The sequence below is a fragment of the Macrobrachium rosenbergii genome, chromosome 41 (genome assembly GCF_040412425.1).
Source record: "Macrobrachium rosenbergii isolate ZJJX-2024 chromosome 41, ASM4041242v1, whole genome shotgun sequence".
Classification (NCBI taxonomy): Eukaryota; Metazoa; Arthropoda; class Malacostraca; order Decapoda; family Palaemonidae; genus Macrobrachium; species Macrobrachium rosenbergii.
The window spans coordinates 8,142,392-8,164,884 of NC_089781.1; the positions used below are offsets into that span (position 1 = coordinate 8,142,392).

Consider the following 22,493-nt stretch of genomic DNA (forward strand, 5'->3'; position numbering starts at 1 on the left):
TGTACAGTGATGCTTCTTATGCCAATCTCCCTGATGGATTTAGCAGTGCTGGGGGCTTTGTGCCTTTCTCAGTATGTGAAAATGGAAATAGTTGTCCTTTATACTGGAAGTCAAAGCAATAAGAAGGGTTGTAAAAAGCACTCTTGCAGCAGAAACACTAGCCGGTGCTGAGGCAGTGGATATGGCCTACTATCCTGGGAAAATGCTGTCCCAAATATTGTACGATGGAAAGAGAAATCTGCCTGTGGAACTCTATGTGGATAATCATTCACCTTATGAAATGTGTACTCAGTTAAAAATGTTTCTGAAAAGAGATTGAGAATTGACATAGCTCTTTGAACTAATTCAGAATGGAGAGTTCAAGATATTTGGAGTAGATTCAAAAGCACAGTTGGCTGATGTGTTATTTGGAATAGATTCAAAAGCACAGTTGGCTGATGTGTTAACAAAAAAGGGGGTAAATTCTTTGAGAATGGCTAAAGTATCTGAGAGTGGATCCCCAAAATCTTAAATAGCTTTTATAAGTAGACAATTTTATTTTTTTCTATACCATGTAATGTTTATTACTTTGGAAGCAGATTTCTTTTGTTTCCTTTCAAAAGAGAGGGATATGTTAACTCTGTTGAGAATATTTGTGCATGACGATGCGGTTCGCGCTTGTCACTTGTTTATGTTATGTTTGTACTGTTTATGTTGTGAGAGAGCAAAGCATCACGATGTAGGCATTTGCTAGGTCAGATCTCTGAGGTAAACAAAGTCAGTTTTTTATGTCTGCCTTTGATTTCTCCTGCCACACTGGTCTACACAATCAACACTGCCTCCCTTTGCCCTGGGGGAGAATGCTTTCTCCCATCCCGAACAAACGGAGGAAGTCCTCAAGAGATCGTGATAGGCCCACGCCCTCCCACATGAACCACTCATTGCCGAAGCAACAGGGGAATGTGGAGGAGTGACCTCTCGCCTAGATGATGTACCAACCAAATGGAGTTGACAAGGAGCTACCCAGCATCCTTGGAGGAGAATACCCCTCCAAGGAGGGGAGGGCAGCCCTCCTGGATTTCCTCTTTCCAACAAACCCCATCCACTGCTCCGGGGACCAAATGTGACATTCAGAACAAGGATCAGTCATAGTGCACACACATTTGCGACATATTGTGCAAACAGTGGGCAGGTCTACGTCAAAGGATGAAAGAAAGCAGTTGCATTGCTGCTTTCCAACACCCAGGCAAAGGCTGGGACTAGGCTTGGATGATTCTTGGGTTTACACGATAAGCCAAGAATATAAAGACAGAAATCACAAAATACGCAAGGAAAAAACAGGATGAAGTGCAGAGAGAACAGCCAGCAAACATTCGGGCAAAGGAAGGCATAGAAATGCGTTTGCTCTGGACGAAGGCTATGAGACAAGTGGTTCCACAACTCAGTGAAGGGAGGTGGTGAGGGTACCCCTTGCCCCTCCCACTGGTAGTTCAACTGCTGAACAACCTTATGTAGAATAGCCTGCTCCAGTTTGCGCTGAAGGTAATTCCTATGTAAAGACCTCAGGTTTGTATTCGTGTAGGAATAACTATACTGCATATACAATTCAGATTACCAGGATAATTCATTATACATCTTGGACAATGAATTTCCTTGGTATTCCTATTTATATAGTTTGTTTAAAATGCTTTGGTCACACAGTTGAGTTGATGTTCTTATTTCCAATAGCACTGGCCCAATGCATTTAATTTTATATATACAGTACATCAGATTTGTCGGTATTTCAATGAAGAATCTGATAGTTTCTTTAAATTACGTTGTTTTCCAAATCTTGAAAGTCACTGATTGTGAATAAGTGGCTGGTAACTTAAAACATGTTCAACTGCAGGTGTTGTTCTGTATTTTATGCACTCTGGGATTGGGTATGAGGGTTTTCATAAAACAACCACAGGTCAAACATAAGTAACCAATTCACAGATGACACTTTTTTCATGAAAAACACCAAAATTCACACAGATTTAATTTGTTTTATTATTATTATCAAAGTGAGTAGATCCTATGACAGGGAAACATTTGAAAAAAATGTTAATTTTTATGATATACTGAAAAACCTAGGGAAGAAAACTTGTTTACTTACAAATCACAAGACCAAATAAAAATTGAAAGGACCACTGCCTACTGAAAGGAAAAGCTGAGTTGAAGGTGCTTTACTTTTGTGTCACCTATACAAGTTAAAACTGTGCACAATTAGAACATGGTTAGTTTCCAAAGCACCTAAAGATGCTGATAATTAAACAACCAGATTTACTAGAAATATCCCTTACTTCATAACATGGTCAAATATTCTTTCCAAAGAGTTAAAAAAAAAAAAAAAACACTTGAACAAGGTATTAAGAGTCAACCAGAAAAGTTTCAAACAATACAATGTTTTATCTAATATAAAATATGGAATGTAAATTACAATCTGGACACTATAAATGACCATTGGAAACAAATATATTGATAAGTAATTTTCAATGCTAACCTTGAGAGTATCCATAAAATAGAGGGTTTCTTTAAGGTCTAAAGTCGCAACTGCTATAAATTTTCCATCACTGGAACAGCGAACACACATGACTTGATCTGCTACCTGTAAAATTAAAGGCAGTAAAACCAAATTATTGACAAAAATATATGCAGCTGCACATTAAGGTCCTTACATTATCATATACATCCACTTATACACATATGAAAAAAAATAGCAATAAAGCAAATGTAAGGTACAATGCTTTTAACTTATCATCTTACTTTAAGAGCTCTATCATCTTGCATGAAACTTAATCTTTTCCCACGGCCTTCCACTTCATCTCGTACAAGTTCAAATTTCCAAAACTTTACCATTTTATCGCTGCCTCCAGAAACAAATCCTCGCTACAGAAATTAAAAAAAAATAGCTATTATTAATATCTGTTCTCAGAAGCCTGGGAATTTCTGAAATTATGTCATTTATGGAAATATAAAAAACAAATAAAATGTTCACAAAGAAATGATGATTAAGAAATCCTTGAAAATCAACTAAAATTGATGTAACACATGTACAGGCAGTCCCCGGTTAACAGTGGGGGTTCCATTCCCAGCCGAGCGCCGCTAACTGAAAATCACTGATAATAAAGACGATAAACAACTTAACAGTGCCGTTAACCAGTTACTGACGCCAATAAACGTCTACTGACGTCGATGCACTGCTTACCAATGCCGATAAACCACTTACTGACGCCAATAAACCGCTTACCATCGCCTAAAATCTGGTTAACAACGTCGCTAGCCAAGCACCGTAACACCAAAACACTGTTAACCAATGCCACCAATAAGCAGGGACTGCCTGTATTAACACTCTTACAAGGCCAAAGAGACTTAAGATAATGTAATGTTAGAGAATAAAGAAAGTATATATCAAATAAGCAATACAAAAGGCACACATACTAGAAAAAACAAAATACCAAATAAAACCTGCACAACTCTAAAAAATGAGAACTCAATACACATCTGTAATGAGCATGCCACAACAAGGAATGCTATGTACTGATTAATTTAGTTACTTAACCCTTTGTGGATGGGTAACATACATGTATGTTTACATATAACTTTGGGGTGGATTCTGGGTAACGTACATACAGTATATGTTCAAGATTTTGCGCCATATAGTTAGAACAAATTTTGCAGGAAAAGTGCTCAGACCACTTCCTTGGGCCATAAATGAGTCGTGGCAACTTTTACCCCAACTTTAATAGCTAGTCGTGCAGGAGAGAGAGCTCAGTTTACCTTGTGATGACATGGGGGAATGTTGTCCAAAATTCCCATCCAATGATGTCTCATAAATATCTTACAATACATATACTCAAATTTTGTTACTGATTTTAGTTCTTATCTATTATGATATTATGTGAACTGTAATTAAAATTTTATAAAATAAAATTAAAAAAAATAGAAAAATCACTTATAACTTGGTAAAATAAGCATATTTTTATGACTATTGTTTGGAAAAGAGGCTCCACACAGGGTTAGAAATATTCACTTTTTTTCTTATACCATGTGCATGGGCATATCTTCCTCTTTCGATTGATGAGTTTTTTTTTTTAAATTGGTCATCCTTAAATTTAGTCCGGTCTAGGGGTGTGCTTTATATATATTTAGCCTGGACTGTGAGGGTTAATCTATGGTGTATACACCTCCAGGGTTTAACCTGAGTGTATAATACTTATTTTTTCCTACAAACCAATCAATCGTTTCAGCCCCCACCCATGGCCTAGAATTTCCTCTGCACAGCAGAATAACAACCATTCACAAATGTACCCTATGGACCTATCAGTAAGTACAAAACCACTACTCATAGTTTGGGTAGGCTGAACACAAAACAGGGAGACAAAAGTATGGTAGGTAAGAACTATACATATAACTAAAATGGGTTTGTATGAAAAAATTAGTTTTATGTTTTAAAAACTTGGTTTGTCTCATCACATCCCATATGGAGAAATGGGTTACTTCATGTGGCAAAAGCCCTTGACTAGAACAAGAAATCTGTACTAATGAGTCACACAGCGAAGACATCAACTAACCGTATGAATGAGATGTAGCTCATAATTCCAATAGACCATAGCTCCTTGTGATGGATGGGCAATTAATAAATGATAGTTAAAAGGATGTAGATGAAAAAAACGACTGCAATTAAACTTACAGGTGAAACATGTCTTGCTGCAACCAACTACTCTGAGTAAAATCCCACTTATTTATGCATTACTCTCTTCAGTAAAAATGAGAGCAAATGTAGACTACCACTGCCATGTTCCTATATTTAAAATGGTACAAATATTTCTTTTCAAAGTTATGGAAGTAGAGAGGGATCTTATTTCATGAGCTATCACTCATATCTGTCCAGCATCTTCTGAAACATTTGTATAGGATATAAGAATGACTTATCTTAGCCAAAACAAGAGTGTTCTTGAAGGCCTGCTTCTCTGCAATTACAGACTAGAAAAGCCTAGAGTTGTCAACTGTAAACTATCCACTGATCCTACCATGTCTGTCAATAGCAGAAAAGTCTTGGTCATAGCCATATAATAGGAATACGATTCAAACAAAGATATTCCAAGTGAGGGAAACTCCAACTGATTCCCAAATTGCTACATAGATTGGCTACAAAAAAATCTCAAGCATTTCCACTGAAAACAGTCTCTCCAGTTTGTACAAGAAGTTAGTCACTGTCTAACATCAACACAAATGGCCAAAAATTAACCCCTCCATCACCATTGCCAAGTCGGGCCTTTGTAATATAAACCACTGTCACTCTTTCTTCTAACCCAGTTTACTGAGGTAAAGGCCTTTTCATCTCTGTTGAAAATTTGCCTTGAAAGGCAGTCTTTCTCCTCTGAGTTCCTCAGGGCATCTCTGGGAATGATGGTGGATGCAGTCTCTACACTTACTCTCACATGATTTTCAAGTTCTTCAGGCTATAGCGCTTAAATCTAGCCAGCCATCCCTTGCTAGCTTTGAACTTTTCCCTCTCACCCTCCTTAGTACCCTCACCAAACTGTGTATCCATGCTAAATGCTTTCATACGCTCAGCTCTACCATCAACCATGATATGTCTTCTAACAATGCAATGATTGCTCTTTCACTCTTTGCCAGCACTCTAACTTCAATCTGGAAAACCAGTTTTGCTAGTTTGAACTTGCCCCTCTCACCTCGCTTAGTCCCCTCACCAAACTGTGCATTCATGCTAAATGCTTTCCTATGCATAGCTCTACCATCAACCAGGATATGTCTTCTAACAACACAATGAGTGCTCTTTCACTCTTTGCCAGCATTCTATCTTCAACCTGGAAGACAAATTTTGCCATTACAGGATCAGTTCTTAAATTTCCTAAAAAATATTTTCCTCTCTGCTTCATCCCACAGATGGTGGATTGATTCTTGCCCAGTTTGCAGTTTAAGGGCCACCTGCAATTTCAAAAATTTGAAAATTTTTTTATAGTTGTTCCTTTACATCATTTCAGGCCCTGACTGATCTTTCTTTGCACCTTCTTGAGAGGAGTTTTCAACACAACACTAATTTAGACAGACAGTACAGCACGGCAATACCTGGACAAAAAATTACATGCGTTCCAAGCTATTTACAGGCAGTCCCCGGTTATCGGTGGGGTTCCGTTCCCGACAGTGTGACGACAACTGAAAATCAGCGATAATAGCACTGATCCCTGGTTAGCGGCGCCGATAACTGGTGATCAGTGCCGCCGATAAGAGGCGATCAGCACCGATAACCATTTATCAGCGACGAAAATCTGGTTATCATCGTCGCTAGACAAGCGCCGTAAAACCGGATCGCTGGTAACCGAGGCTGCCAATAACCGGGGACTGCCTGTATGACCAATCACACAGACACACCAGAATCAGCATCATATTTCAGTGTATGCCTACAAAACATTATAGTATGTAATTTCATTCAGTACTCAGCAGGCAACAAATTTTTGAGTTATAGAAATTTCATTGTAATTTTCATAGTTTAAAAAAAATGTATATTTATATTCATCAGGGCATTAAAGTAACTTGAGAGGTGACTGTATATACATTAAAACATAGGAAAAGAATTTGACATACATGAAAATAAGTGGTACTCAGGAACTCACCTCTTACCACTTGCACAATCTCATTTAGGGTATAGCACATCTTTAAAATTATTATATAAAAATTTATAATGAAAAATTCACAGAAATGACACAAGAATAAGCATATGACCAGAATTCATAACACGGCAAAAGAACATATAAGCATGAGGTAGTTTCAGGCAACAATTACATAATATCTGCTAGTAACAGTAGTTAATATACTTTTTTGGAATTAAAATAAGGCATGGAAATAAAATATATGTCAAAAAAGAAAACTTATTTCAAATGCACAGGCAAAAGCTGAGGAGCTTCTTTTAGTTGTGTTGACAATCCAGACTTGAAACAATAAGGAGGATAGGTACTAAATACTGACAAGTTGAAATGGATGCATGGGTGGAAAACTGCCTTTTAGCCTTCTGTTTCTTCTGTCTACAAGACATAAGAATAAACATGTCTGGGGACATTCAGACTGTAAATGAGGACTTATAGGACTCATGGGTTTGTGATGAAACAACTCTTTTTTTTTTCTTCTTTATATATAATATTACTTGAAAATCAGCATTAACATTGTACAAGCAACATCTAGAAATTCTACTTCATTCTGGGCCACTCTTAATGTTAAAAATCTCCAAGATCCTAAGATATCTAAAACTCAATTTATATAACATAACATATAATTTTTCACGGATGGTTGATAAAAATCTGAAGGTGAGACTACATCTATGTCTACCATCAGTAAGACTTGAGAGTTAAAAATTATGGTTCACAAAAATCTAAATACAATCAAGAGATGGTAACACTCATTGGGATACCAAGACACTTCAGAAAAGAAAAATCTGCAAAGTCAAAACGGGTTGCAACTGAACAATTTCTAAAGCTTTAAATTATCTTGAAAAACTGGAACTTTATGCAGTAGTTATCAGTGTAGGCCCAAAGCACTGAATGAATTTGGATAACGCAACACTGGAACTTCCTTTCCCACTTTTCTCTTGCCTTCCTCACCCAAGATTTGTCTCCCTGAACCATACTTGTTCTAAGTACATAACCCAACACATTACATCCCAGTGGCCACTATTAATATTCTGCTGTTTGTAGCCTAGTGCTTTTTTAGCTAAAGTAATTATTTTAACTATTATTTAAGTGTTTTCACTTCATTTGTATCTCTGAGCTATAAATATATAATATTTCCATTGAAAATAGAATACTAGATTTATAATGAATTGCATTTTAATGTTGGGCTACATTCAATAGTTCTCCTTTAACTTAATACCCTTTCTCTTAATTATTTTTTATTTCATACATCTGCAGCTTCATGTGGTTCCGATCTTTTTAAGTTTGACTGTAGTTACAATCCTAATAAAAAAACTGATCTTCATACAATATCACAAAAACTCTTTCCACAATTATTTTCCTATCTACTTATATACAAAATTCACCAATACACAATGATCAATAACTAACAGAGACTAACATTATAAAAAATGACACAAGGTTATTTCATAAGATTTCATTACATAAATTTTCCTACCAGAAACAGCTAATTAATCTTTATCATTTCTATTTTTCTGAATATTACAACGGAACGCACAAAAAGCAATGGAAAATACAGTAAATTGAAAATACCAGGAATCAAATGTAAAACGTATTTAAACCAAAAGAGGCTTACTCCATCATGAGTCAGAGCAACTGACCACACTCCAGTATCTGTCTCAGTTTCATCTGGTTCATGAGCCAAAATATCTTCTAGCATGGCTGACGATACAATGTCAAAAAGCTGTAAATGACCAGATCGCGTTCCTATAACAGCATGACGGTCCCCAGGGGCAATAATAAGGGAAAGAGCATAATCACATGCAATGGTTGCTACAGCTTGTACGTCTGACCTGCAAAACAAAGAATGACACTTAACAAATTTAAGTTCTCTCTACAAGAATAAAAATGAAGATCTTGCATTTCAATTATGGGTGCAAAACTATCATTCCTGGCAGCAGCAGAAGATTGATTTTTTAGAGCAAAATAAAATTTTTCATACAAGCCCATCTACAAGAGGCATGCAGCATTAAAAGGGCCTCTCACCACAACTTTTAAAAATGGAATTTTTTGCCTGATCAGCTGGCCAACATATTTAACTTTCATGTGGGAAGGTGCAAGAGGCCATTTCCATACAAAAACATAGGGTAAATAATCCTTTATTATAAGTATGATTTTCAACCATCAGGCCAGTAGTTGCAATTGAGTAGAGGTTCGTAAAACAGAATGGCCTTCCTCCACTAAGCTTCTGGGAATGCTGGGTTGGTAGTGAATGCCCATAGTTTCAGCTTCCCCGTTGATTTCTGCCACTAATTTTACTTATTATTTTGTGAATTTGCAGCTTTCGTGATACTTTTGTGCATTCATTGTCAGGAAGTGCTAGTGATCCTGTAGGTAATAGCTAAGTGGCCAATGATCGTGTGAAAAGGCGAAAATTAGTGTCATCTCACCACTCAGCTCCTGGGAATGCCAGAATGGTAGCGAACGCTCATAGTTTCAGCTTTCCCGCATTGTTTGTAAACAAATTCCGTTATTGCAGCCACTATTTTTATATTTTGTGAATTTGCAGCTTCCATGATATTTTTGTGCATTCATTATGTCAGGAATTGCCAGTGATTATATAGGCGATAGCCAAGTGGCCAATGATCGTGTGAAAAGGCGAAAATTAGTGTAGTTTTATGGCGGCACAGTTTCGAGTGATAGCCAACTTTCGGACATCAAAGACTATGGCATGAATGTGCTATCAACCACAACTGTCAAAGTGAGTGTAATCCTTTTTATTTTCTATCCATTATAATTAAATTTTTCCTTGTTTATTCTCTGCTTTGTATCACGGTTTGTACTTTATTTTTGTTTATTGAAATTAGGGCAAAATGTGCTTGATTAGCTGTTTCATTACTAAGAGAGTTATAGATAAAAAGACAACCAATAACAACAAAAACATCAATAACAACAACAATATTAACCCTTTAACGCCGAAGCCCTATTTACAAAAACGTCTCCCATGTGCCAGCGGCGTTCGGTGAGTTAGCGCAGAAGCGGAAAAAAAGTTTTTTTCAAAAAATCACAGCACGCTTAGTTTTTAAGATTAAGAGTTCATTTTTGGCTCTTTTTTCATTGCCTGAAGTTTAGTATGCAACCATCAGAAATGAAAAAAATATCATTATCATATATAAATATTGGAATATATGACAGCGGAAAAAAAAAACTCGTATATAATTGTATACAAATCGCGCTGTAAGCAAAACGGTTAAAGCTAATGAGTTAATTTTTTTTAGTTGTATTGTACACTAAATTGCGATGATTTTGGTATATAACAAATTTTAAAACGATCAAAGCAACACAGAGAAAATATTATCACAAAATGATGCATGAATTCGTAACGTGTGGACGTAAAAAAATGTTTTTTTCAAAAATTCACCATAAATCGAAATATTGTGCTAGAGACTTCCCGTTTGTTGAAAAATGAAGCTAATTGATTGAATATTACTAGACTGTAAAATGAAGCTAATTGATTGAATATTACTAGACTGTAAGTGTTTTAGCTTACAATTGCAGTTTTCGACCATTTCGGTCGAGTTAAAGTTGACCGAAAGTTGAATTTTTTCTATTTATCGTGATTTATATGGAAATATTTCAAAACTGATAAAAGCTACAACCATGAGTTATTTTTTGTTGTATTGTAAATGAAATTGCGCACATTTTCATATATAAAACTTTATGTAACGACTAATATAAAGCAGTGCAAATATTACGAAAACGAGACGGAAGAATTTCTGAGATGTTCGGCCGAGTTACCGCTTGCAGACGTAAGGAAAATGTTTTTTTTAAAATTCACCATAAATCGAAATATTGTGCTAGAGACTTCCAATTTATTACAAAATGAAGTTAAACGATTGAATATTACTAGAATGTAAGAGTTTTAGCTTACAATTGTGTTTTTTTACCATTTCGGTCGAGTTAAAGTTGACTGAAGGTTGAAATTTTGGCAGTTATCGTGATTTATGTGAAAATATTTCAAAACTGATAAAAGCTACAACCATGAGCTATTTTCCGTTGTATTCTACATGAAATTTTGCACATTTTCATATATAAAAGTTTATGTAACGACTAATGTAAAACGATGCAGACATTACGACAACATGACGAAAGAATTTCTGAGATGTTCGGCTGAGTTACCGCTTGCAGACGTAAGGAAAATTTTTTTTTTTTCAGAAATTCACCATAAATCGAAATATTGTGCTAGAGACTTCCAGTTTGTTGCAAAATGAAGGTACATGATTGAATATTACTAGAATGTAAGAGTTTTAGCTTATAATTGCGTTTTTTTACCATTTCGGTCGAGTTAAAGTTGACCGAAGCTTGAAATTTTGGCAGTTATCCTAATTTACATGAAAATATTTCAAAACTGATAAAAGCTACAACCATGAGTTATTTTCTGTTGTATTCTACATGAAATTGTGCACATTTCCATATATAAAACTTTATGTAACGACTAATATAAAACAGTGCAAACATTACGACAACTTGATTTAAAGAATTTCATGCGGACGTAAGGAAAAAGTTTTTTTTCAAAAATTCACCATAAATCGAAATATTGTGCTAGAGACTTCCGAATTGGTTGCAAAATGAAGGTAAATGATTGAATATTACTAGAATGTAAGAGTTTTAACTTAAAATTGCGTTTTTTGACCATTTCGGTCGAGTCAAAGTTGACCGAAGGTTGAAATTTTGGCAGTTATCGTGGTTTATATGAAAATATTTCCAAACTGATAAAAGCTACAACCATGGGTTGTATTTTGCTATATTGTACATGAAATTGCGCACATTTTCATATATAAAACTTTATGTAACGGCTAATATAGAACAGTGCAAAAATTACGACAAAATGACGAAAGAATTTATGAAATTTTCGGCTGAGTTACCGCCCGTGCGTAAGAAAAGAGTTTTTTCAAAAATTCACCTTAAATCGAAATATTGTGCTAGAGACTTCCAATTTGTTGCAAAATGAAGGTACATGATTGAATATTACTAGAATGTAAGAGTTTTAGCTTACAATTGCGTTGTACGACCATTTCGGTCGAGTCAAAGTTGACCGAAGGTTGAAATTTTTTGTAGTCGACGTACGGTACGTCCACTCGGCACCCAACAGACAATTTTAGTCGACGTATGATACATCCAATAGGCGTTTAAGGGTTAATAGCGGTAAAATTATTAATTTAATAACACTTACATATTCATGTAGAATTCAGAATAACACCAACAAGACAATAAAAACAAACAGACCACCAATTACTACAAAAACATCAGCAGCAACAATAACAATAATACAGTAATATTAAAGCAATAATAATGATTATAATAACAATGATAATACTGATAATATTAATGAGAGAGAGAGAGAGTTATAAAGACTGCTTGTGTTTTCATTCGTATGTTTAAAAATAGCATATTGCTTGTAACAAAAACTTAATAATTAAAAGTAATAAGCATTACAAACAATATTTAAAGATTAAAAGTGATCAAAAGTTTTGGAAAACCTGTAAAAAATACCATAATTATAGCTTTAAAATGACCCCCCCCTTTTTTCCCAAAAAATGGGGTGGGGCTGAACTGTAATTTTTTTATGCATACTATTCTATTCCTTATTGCAAATATTTCATCTCATACAAATTTCAACTTTGTATCATGAAAAATAAAGAAATTAGAGCAGGTTGAATTTCCAAAATTTTAATGGCTTATAACTCAAAAATTTTTTTGGTGGTGAGAGGCCCTTCTAGTGCTGAATGCCTCATATATACCCATATTTATCAACCCAAAAGCCATTCAGGTTGATAAATATGGGTACATATGAGGCGTTCAGAATTAGAAGGGCCTCTCGCCACCAAAAAAATTTTTGAGTTATAAGCCAACAAATTTTGGAAATTCAACTTGCTCTAATTTCTTAACTTTCGAAGTGAATGGCCCCAGACTCTCAATGTTGGATTTAAACACACAGAAGTACGGTAGTCTAACAATACCCATAGGTACCCATCAATCATCTATCCACCTTTCTGTGGTCTGGAAATGAGAATGAAAGATCTGTGGGGATGGGACGAAGGAACTCAACATAAAATACGACTGATGGGTTTGTATAAGAAAGCTAGTTTTCTTTATAAAACTGTTTCATCAAAACCCATAAATCATATATGTGGCTGAATCTCAACTCTGATGGAAGGTCAAGATGCTGAATATTCCATAGTTTTGCACATGCTTAAAGGATCCACAAAAGCACTTGATGAACGTACTTGAGTCTCTTCAGTCAACTTGCCAGAACTGTTGCCAGCACTGAAAACTTACAAAAACTGACTTAGAGGACTGATGGGTACCTGTGGGTCCAGAGCGCTTACGCATCTTTATATTACCATACCCCTTTTGTGAAACAAAGTGTGAATCTCTTGACACTTGAGACCACAAATGTAGGCACATAAGACTGATAGATTGTGATGAAAAAAAAAGCAAATGAGAAAAAATCTCCATGTTTATTTAAATGAAAATTACTAAAACTTAATTCTTGGTTATTCTGTCTACTGTAAATCAAAAAAGTCAAAAACAGATCTCACCTGTGCCAAACCTTAAGACAATCACCACTTGCACTAATAATCTGGTCACTCAAAGAACTGAATGCGACCGTTCTCACTTCTGTTCTGTGACCTGGGCGGTCCAATAGTACTGTCTGGAAAATTAAAGAGTAATACAATCCCAACACCTGTATTATTTATTTCAAGGGAAAAAATAATCTAATACAGTAACAGGAAGACAAAGCAAATTTCCTATTGTTATCTTTACAACACCATTATCTTACTTTACAAAGTAAAAATGTTAAAGAACATGACAGCAGCTCAATTAAAACTGGGAAAATTTAATATTATTTTTTAAAGACAAGGGTTAAATCAAGATTACTGGTTTTTACTTGGAAAATGGGAAGGGTTGAGTTTATTAGCTTGGGTATACCTGAAATACAAAAAAATATATAGCTCCAATTTTAGAAACGAGATAAACATACAAAAGATTGTTAGTTTCTGATAGCCTTTAAATCGCTCATTAATTCGAATAACGTCATATCTCAAAAATCGAGAATTTTGAGTTGAGTACACCATCATATTCTCAAATGCAAGCTTTTTAACTGTGTAAATGTCATATCTCTACTTGAAAAATTACCCGAATGGTGGCGCTTAAATGTCTCCATTGCACCAGACCAATAGCTAATAGTTTAGTGGTAACACTGTCTCATCTTTTGTTGTGCTTTCGACCCTCACAGGGAATGGGTGTGTGAGCTTATTCTGAAGTGACATATGTCTTGATGTGCCCATCTTGAAGCGAATGTAAGTATCTTTTGTAAAGGATTATTTAGTGTTACAGTGTATTATTCTAGTCTTAATACAATATTCATTTGAGACGTACTTAGCTGCTTTGGAAACTATTTCAAAATGATACAACATGCAACTGAAAATGCAGACACCCTTGTTGGGTGTAAACAAAATGATACATTCTGCAACTGAAAATGCGGACACTCTTGTTGGTTATCTGTAGATGTGTCATTATTGTCGCAAAATTAGGATGTAAAGGTGCCTTTTGATTGAACTTTAGGTAGAAATGGGTCGTTTTAAATCTGAAGTATGAAGACGTGTGAAATAATTCATTAAAATTATTTTGAATTATGACACTATAGCCACTAACATTCAACCAATCTAGCAAAGATGTGCCGATTGTCTGAAAACTATTAGTTTTTTTGCAGATATTGCCCACTCCATCTGTGTTCAATAAAATGAATGGACGCGGGAAAAATTTCTGAAGTTAGCTCTAGCGAAGAATAGCCATGGCATAGGCCTAAAGCTAATTTCCAACGATGCTGACACAGGTAATTTGTGATTAATCTATGAGTATTAAGTCGTAAATATTTGCTGCTTTAATCCTATCTGGTGTATTATTTTTGAACTCATAACAAGCTCACTTTCTATCCTGTTACAACTGAATTCCTCATTGAAAAATACTTGTGATTTTTGTGTGCTATCCTGATTTTTTTGTTTCTCTCCCTGCAATGGCCTCCATAGCTGTTCTCAAAATTATTTCATTTATTTCTGCCACTACGTTTGAGAGCAGATATTATGAATATTTTTGCACATGAATATATTAGAAAATGGTACTTCTCGCATGTTATTAAAAATATTTCTTCCCTACCACTTCTAGGCTTTGGAACAATCTTCCTGCAGGTGTTTTTCCTGATACTTATAATCTTTCTTCCTTCAAGAGACAGGTCTATCATCACCTAAAGTCTTGAGTCCCTTTGTTTTTCTCTTTTTTCACAACCATGGGCTAGATGAAAGCCAGGAGCTTATCCCATCAGTTTACAGCTTAAAAAAAAATTAAATCACAACTTGATAATAAGGAAATTTGAATATATTTGATTTCAACTGATAACACGCCCCACAGACAGAGCAAGAAAACCAGATCTAAATAGGGTTAAAAAATTCTCTTGCTAACTTCTTTGTTTCAAATTGTTAGCATCTTTGAATTTTTCCACGCATTAAAAATATATATATATATTCTCATGCTAACTTCTTTATTTCCATTTTTAGATCGTTACAAGAAAGAGCCAGTGACTCTTTGCAAAGGCAGAGTAAGAACATGGATGAGGACTCTCACACCTCTTTGGAAGGAGAACCATCTACTTCTAAAGCCCACATAAACTTAGTTTCTAATGAAGAACATTTTACCACTTCTGATTTGGGCGAGAACTACTACCTTGATTCTAATGTTCAATTGCCTAAGGACACGTCTGATGACGAATCAAGCAGTTCTTCCTCAGAATCAAGCAGTTCTTCCTCAGAATCAAGCAGTTCTTCCTCAGAATCAAGCACTTCCTCCTCTGCTTTAGTGGATTCAGACGATTCTGTTAAAGACAAAAATTATGTTCCCGAGCCAGAATTATTGGGTACTACAGAAAAAGACCAGAGTAATGATAGTGATGAATATTCAGGAGATCAAAGTGGTACAGAAGGCATCTTCAATAGTCCAGCGAAGAAACAAGGTTTTAAAAGAAAGAGAAACCCACAAACATGGTACAGAAATGCACAGAAAAACTTAGAAATGAAGGAAAATCTTACAAGATGGCGCCCAAGAATCACCGGGAGAGACCTGCAAGAGCAATGAAGCCTCCTTGCACTGAAAAAATGTAGGCTTAAGTGCTTTTCAACCTTTTCAAATGAAAGAGAGAAACCATATTTAGTGATTATTGGCAATTAGGATCTTTAGAGAAGCAACGATTATTCATATTAAATTGCATGGAACAAATCGAGCCCTCTTACAGATATATTCGTGTTGGTGGAAAGCGACCTCCAAGGAACCTGAATAATGCTTTTTTCTTCAATGTTGATGGTGAAAAAAAGAGAGTTTGCAAATTATTTTTCAAAAATACTTTAGATATCAACGACAGGCCTATTCGCACAGTACAAGAGAAAAGGGCAAAAGTGGTAGGAGTCCTTATGGAGCCTGAAAAAAGAGGACAGCACACCAAGACTAAAGGTCTCGACCAATCTACTGTGGACAAAGTACGACAACACATCGATTCCATCCCAAGAATAGAAAGCCACTACATGAGAGCAAATACATCGAGAGAATTCATAGATGGCAGTAAAACAGTTGCAGAACTTCATAGAGACTATGTGAACATTTGTAAAGAAGAAAAGTTGAATATGTAAATTATGCCTACTACTATAACATATTCAAAAATGAATACAATATTTCATTTTTCAGCCCTAAAAAAGACCAATGTGATACCTGTGAGGCGTTTCATAATGCAACCGATGCTGAGAAACAGAGTTTGAAAGAAAATTATGACCAACATCACTTAGAGAAGCAGCTCTCCAGAAACGAAAAAAATGTGGACAAAACAACTACTCCATCTACCCATGCTGTCGCAGTGTATGACCTACAAGCAGTCTCTCTCTTCCCAAAGGAGAAGTTTCTCACTTCTACTATACATCAAAGCTCAACGTTCTGAACTTCACTATCTATGATTTAAAGTCCAATGAATGTTATTGCTATGTGTGGGACGAATCAAATGGTCACAGAGGCGTGAATGAATTGGGTAGCTGTGTACTAGATTTCATGAAAAAATGCTCAGAAAAGGGAATTACTGATATAACATTCTATTCTGATAATTGTGGTGGCCAGCAGAAAAACAAATTCATGCTCTCATTGTACCTATACGCAGTCAACTTCTTGAATATTAAATCTGTTACTCACAAGTACTTGATTCGAGGGCACACCCAGAATGAGGGCGATTCTGCCCATTCGCTCATTGAACGAAATATGAAAAGGCTTTGAAAAAGTGGGCCAATTTTCCTGCCTGAAACTTTCATTACCGGAATCAGAACAGCAAAAAAGAGGGGAGAACCATTCAAAGTAAAAGAAATGACCTTTGAAGATTTCTTAACATAAAACTGATTGCAACAGATTTGGGTTCTTTGAACATGAAAGGCATCAAGATGAACCAGATTAAAGCTTTGAAATTATCAAGCTTGAGTCACCCTGCTCAGTTTTCTGCAAAAACTCTTATCAGAAGGATTTTCATGAAGTGATTGTACTTAAAAAGAAGAAGAGTGACGGTGTGACACTGATACCTTGTTACAATTCGAAGCCTGGAATATCCCAAGCCAAGAAAGATGGCTTAATGAAATTGTGCACTGAGAATCTGATCCCTAAACAGTACAAGCCCTTCTATGAAAACCTTTAGAACATCTACTTATTTGTTTCTTTCATTAGATACTTCTGTTACAATGCATTTTTGTCTGTTCAACTATTTTAGTCTAAGAAACGTTCACCAAAAGCATAAAATTGCCAAAGGTAATAATTAAACAGGTAGCTAAAAACTTTATGAGATGTTATTTCACATCGCTTATGTTTTTTCTATGTTCATGGATGGGAATTATTATTTTCTTTCTTTCATAGATACATGAATAAACATTTATGTTTGCTCTTTTTTCTATCTATAATGTTGCTATTTCCAAGACTTAGTTCTAGTCTAATAAAGGTCTCGTTGAGGCTTAAAATGACCAAAGTTATTTCTTATGTTTTTGTCTCTGCTTATAAATGAGAATTATTTTTTTATTCAAGAGATGCTGATTATTTTGCTATGTTTTACAGAATAAATCTGAAAGTTTATTCAGCGTTTTTCTTGTCCTTATCATTTGCTAACTACAATGAAGGAGCGTCATTTTATTCACTTTACTAAAAATCCTTCCTTTAAAACACAATAGTTTTGTAGATATAACGTATTATTTGTTGTTATTATCAACTTTGTCTTTAGTTTTGGATTCATAACGTCACAAGTTCGTATCATGTTTATTAAAACTGCTATAATAATATTTAAATTTGAAAAAATTAAGTCTAGACTGCCTTAGTTCTCTTCACTAACAAATTTTGCATCAAATAAGTCAATACAGAGTTTTTCAATCGCTGGCTTAATATTTGTAATCATGTGTCAAAAGGTAAATACTCTCTAGTGAAAAATGAGGATTTTTGAGATATGACATTATTCGAATTAATGAGCGAAATAGGCAAGGTGTTCATAGAGTCTGCATTACATCAAGAATCTGCAGATGTTTAGTGAAGATGAGTAGAGCTTAGGTAGGAAAGAGTAAGGGCTGGAGTGAAATATAAAACTCGATAATTATGACACCAAGGATAGTGTTAAAGCTGCCTTGTCATATATTAGATGAAAAGTCATCTTTAAACAAAAAAATTCTGCAGAATTTGATATGTTAGAAATACAGTAGTACCTAAGACTTTGAACTTAATCCATTCCAGAAGGCTGGTCAAAATGTAATATGATCAAAATATGAAACAAATTTCCCCATAAGAAATTTAGGGAATCAGGATTATTTGTTCCAACCCAACCAAAAATTCCCCCTTTTAAAGTTTTTTCTATTATTAATGTGTTCAAAGTTAAATTAAGAGTGTAAATTAATAAAATAAAACAGTAAGCTATACAAAGTAAAATTTTTGAAACCTGTTTCCATGTTACAAGCTACAAATTTGATTTACAAACTGTTTGGTGAAAATGGTGCGCGGCCGGATGGGATTGGCGGAGAAGAGACGGGATCCCCTCAAGGAAGCTGAAATGCCTGCAGTAGCCAAAGGTTGGTAACAATATCAATTTCATTCACATTTTGCTAGGATAATCAAAGGAATTGATAGTGAGTGTGTGTGTGTCCGATTGCGTGTATGTTAACCCTTTAACGCCGAAGCCCTATTTACAAAAAACGTCTCCGTATGCCCGCGCATTCGTGAGTTAGCGCAGAAGCGAAAAAAGTTTTTTCAAAAAATCACAGCACGCTTAGTTTTTAAGATTAAGAGTTCATTTTTGGCCCATTTTTTTGTCATTGCCTGGAGTTTAGTATGCAACCATCAGAAATGAAAAAAATATCATTATCATATATAAATATTGGAATATATGACAGCAAAAAAAAAAAAAAACTCATATATAATTGTATACAAATCACGCTGTAAGCAAAATGGTTAAAGGTAATGAGTTAATTTTTTTTAGTTGTATAGTACACTAAATTGCGATGATTTTGGTATATAACAAATTTTAAAACGATCAAAGCAACACAGAGAAAATATTATCACAAAATGATGCATGAATTTGTAACGCTCGGACGTAAAAATTTTTTTTTTCAAAAATTCACCATAAATCGAAATATTGTGCTAGAGACTTCCCGTTTGTTGAAAAATGAAGCTAATTGATTGAATATTACTAGACTGTAAGTGTTTTAGCTTACAATTGCAGTTTTCGACCATTTCGGTCGAGTTAAAGTTGAAAGTCGAATTTTTTATATTTATCGTGATTTATATGAAAATATTTCAAAACTGATAATAGCAACAACCATGAGTTATTTTTTGTTGTATTGTAAATGAAATTGTGCACATTTTCATATATAAAACTTTATGTAACGACTAATATAAAGCAGTGCAAATATTACGACAACGAGACGAAAGAATTTCTGAGATGTTCGGCCGAGTTACGCGCAGACGTAAGGAAAATGTTTTTTTTAAAAATTCACCATAAATTGAAATATTGTGCTAGAGACTTCCAATTTATTGCAAAATGAAGGTAAACGATTGAATATTACTAGAATGTAAGAGTTTTAGCTTACAATTGCGTTTTTTTACCATTTCGGTCGAGTTAAAGTTGACTGAATGTTGAAATTTTGGCAGTTATCGTGATTTATGTGAAAATATTTCAAAACTGATAAAAGCTACAACCATGAGCTAATTTCTGTTGTATTCTACATGAAATTGCACACATTTTCATATATAAAAGTTTATGTAACGACTAATGTAAAATGATGCAAACATTACGACAACATGATTTAAAGAATTTCTGAGATGTTCGGCCGAGTTACCAGCAGATGTTAGGAAAAAAATTTTTTTTCAGAAATTCACCATAAATCGAAATATTGTGCTAGAGACTTCCAGTTTGTTGCAAAATGAGGGTACATGATTGAATATTACTAGAATGTAAGAGTTTTAGCTTATAATTGCGTTTTTTTACCATTTCGGTCGAGTTAAAGTTGACTGAAGCTTGAAATTTTGGCAGTTATCGTGATTTATATGAAAATATTTCAAAACTGATAAAAGCTACAACCATGAGTTATTTTCTGTTGTATTCTACATGAAATTGCGCACATTTCCATATATAAAACTTTATGTAACGACTAATATAAAAAAGTGCAAACATTACGACAACGTGACAAAAGAATTTCTGGCGCGGACGTAAGGAAAAAGTTTTTTTCAAAAATTCACCATAAATCGAAATATTGTGCTAAAGACTTCCAATTGGTTGCAAAATGAAGGTAAATGATTAATATTACTAGAATGTAAGAGTTTTAGCTTACAATTGCATTTTTTTACCATTTCGGTCGAGTCAAAGTTGACCGAAGGTTGAAATTTTGGCAGTTATCGTGATTTATATGAAAATATTTCCAAACTGATAAAAGCTACAACCATGAGTTATTTTCTGTTGTATTGTACATGAAATTGCACAAATTTTCATATATAAAACTTTATGTAACGGCTAATATAGAACAGTGCAAAAATTACGACAAAATGACGAAAGAATTTCTGAAATTTTCGGCTGAGTTACCGCGCGGGCGTAAGCTAAGGGTTTTTTCAAAAATTCACCATAAATCGAAATATTGTGCTAGAGACTTCCAATTTGTTGCAAAATGAAGGTACATGATTGAATATTACTAGAATGTAAGAGTTTTAGCTTACAATTGCATTTTTCGACCATTTCGGTCGAGTCAAAGTTGACCGAAGGTTGAAATTTTTTGTACTCGACGTTTGCTACGTCCACTCAGCATTCAACAGACAATTTTAGTCGACGTTTGCTACATCCAACAGGCGTTTAAGGGTTAAAAGAGAGAGAGAGAGAGAGAGAGAGAGAGAGAGAGAGAGAGAGAGAGAGAGAGAGAGAGAGAGAGAGAGAGAGAGAGAGAGAGAGAGAGCTGGCAGATGTGAAAACAATCCCTCATACGTGTATGATTGTCAATTTTTTTTTTTACACTTGGAACTTGAGTGCAAGATGGAGATTAATTATGCCACAACACATCAACTTACTTTTAGCAAATGGCAGAATTTACAATTATAATCCCATAAACATGAGGATTTTGTAAACAAGTAATAAGTAACAATGTAAGTAAGAAAAGGAAAGAGAGATCAAGTAACTTTTCACAAGGAAGTCGTTTAAACAAACGATCCAAGGCGTGCAGAAGCTGAACGTGGCACCAGTGTGTTTCATGATGTGGGGATGAGTTACTTTTACAAGGTTAAAAATCGTAAAAAGCGTCACTCAATAGGTATTTTGCCATAACAAAAACTGAATTGAATTGACTATAGAATTTAGGCCAAAGGCCAAGCACTGGGACCAATGAGGTCATTCAGTGCTGAAACAAAAACTGACAGTAAAATTTTGAAAGGTGTAATCAGTTGCTAGGAGAGGGTGGAAAGTAAAATGGAAGAAAGAGAATATGAAAGGAGGTACAGTACAAGGAAAGAAAGGGGTTGCAGCTAGGGGCCGAAGGCATGCTGCAAAGAACCTTGAGTAATGCCTACAGTGCACTGCATGAGGTGCACTGACGGCACTACTACCCTACGGGGTATGTTAACAAAAAGAAGTGATTCAGGCAAATTGAGTGTAACTGAAAGCAAACGGGTGAAACACAGTGAGAGAAAAATCATCCCAGCCTGGTGCAGTCCCGAATGCTTGCTCAAAAAAGACTCTTTCGATTTTTTATTGTTACTGTATTGCACTTGATTGCTTTTATACATATCATTATGTCACATTTATTATGAAATTCCCTTCTTTTATTTTTCTTATGTGAATTGTTACTGCTGTTACGTACATACAGTAATGTTTTTACAGTCTTTTCTCCTCTCCTCAACAGTATAAACGCTCCCTCCATCTCAAGTCAGCAGCGTGTCACTGCAGTGACATATGATTTTTTTCATCTTTTATGTTAAATTTTATTGTGAAATGCTTTATACTTTTATCTAATTTGTCGAATCTGGTTATCATTAAACTATATACTATGCTTGCACTTTATGTACATAACAGTAAAGGAAAAACCATGCGGGTTATTGCCTTTGTTTTTCTCATAGGACGTAGTAGGACGTTGAGTACTAGTATAACAAGATAATTGGTCAGGTCAAAGTACAAGTATTTGTCCAGCAAGCACCACAAAATTTCTTCAAAAATTTCGGTCAAAAAACGGAATTGTTCGACATACATTCAAAAAA

The 22,493-nt window shown here is 34.9% G+C and overlaps 1 protein-coding gene and 1 pseudogene across 1 annotated transcript in view; one reads left to right on the forward strand and one right to left on the reverse strand.

Annotated features, from left to right (window-relative positions):
* The window catches only part of LOC136826604 (WD repeat-containing protein 3), a 107,798-nt gene that overhangs the window by 43,773 nt on the left and 41,532 nt on the right, over positions 1-22,493 (reverse strand). Inside the window, exons 10-13 of the mRNA XM_067083841.1 lie at positions 13,253-13,365; positions 8,287-8,503; positions 2,767-2,889; positions 2,504-2,608 (exon numbers count right to left, since the gene is read on the reverse strand). Coding sequence (XP_066939942.1) covers positions 2,504-2,608; positions 2,767-2,889; positions 8,287-8,503; positions 13,253-13,365 — 558 coding nt within the window. The remainder of the gene's footprint in view (positions 1-2,503; positions 2,609-2,766; positions 2,890-8,286; positions 8,504-13,252; positions 13,366-22,493) is intronic.
* Positions 14,469-16,371, forward strand: LOC136826430 (uncharacterized; annotated as a pseudogene).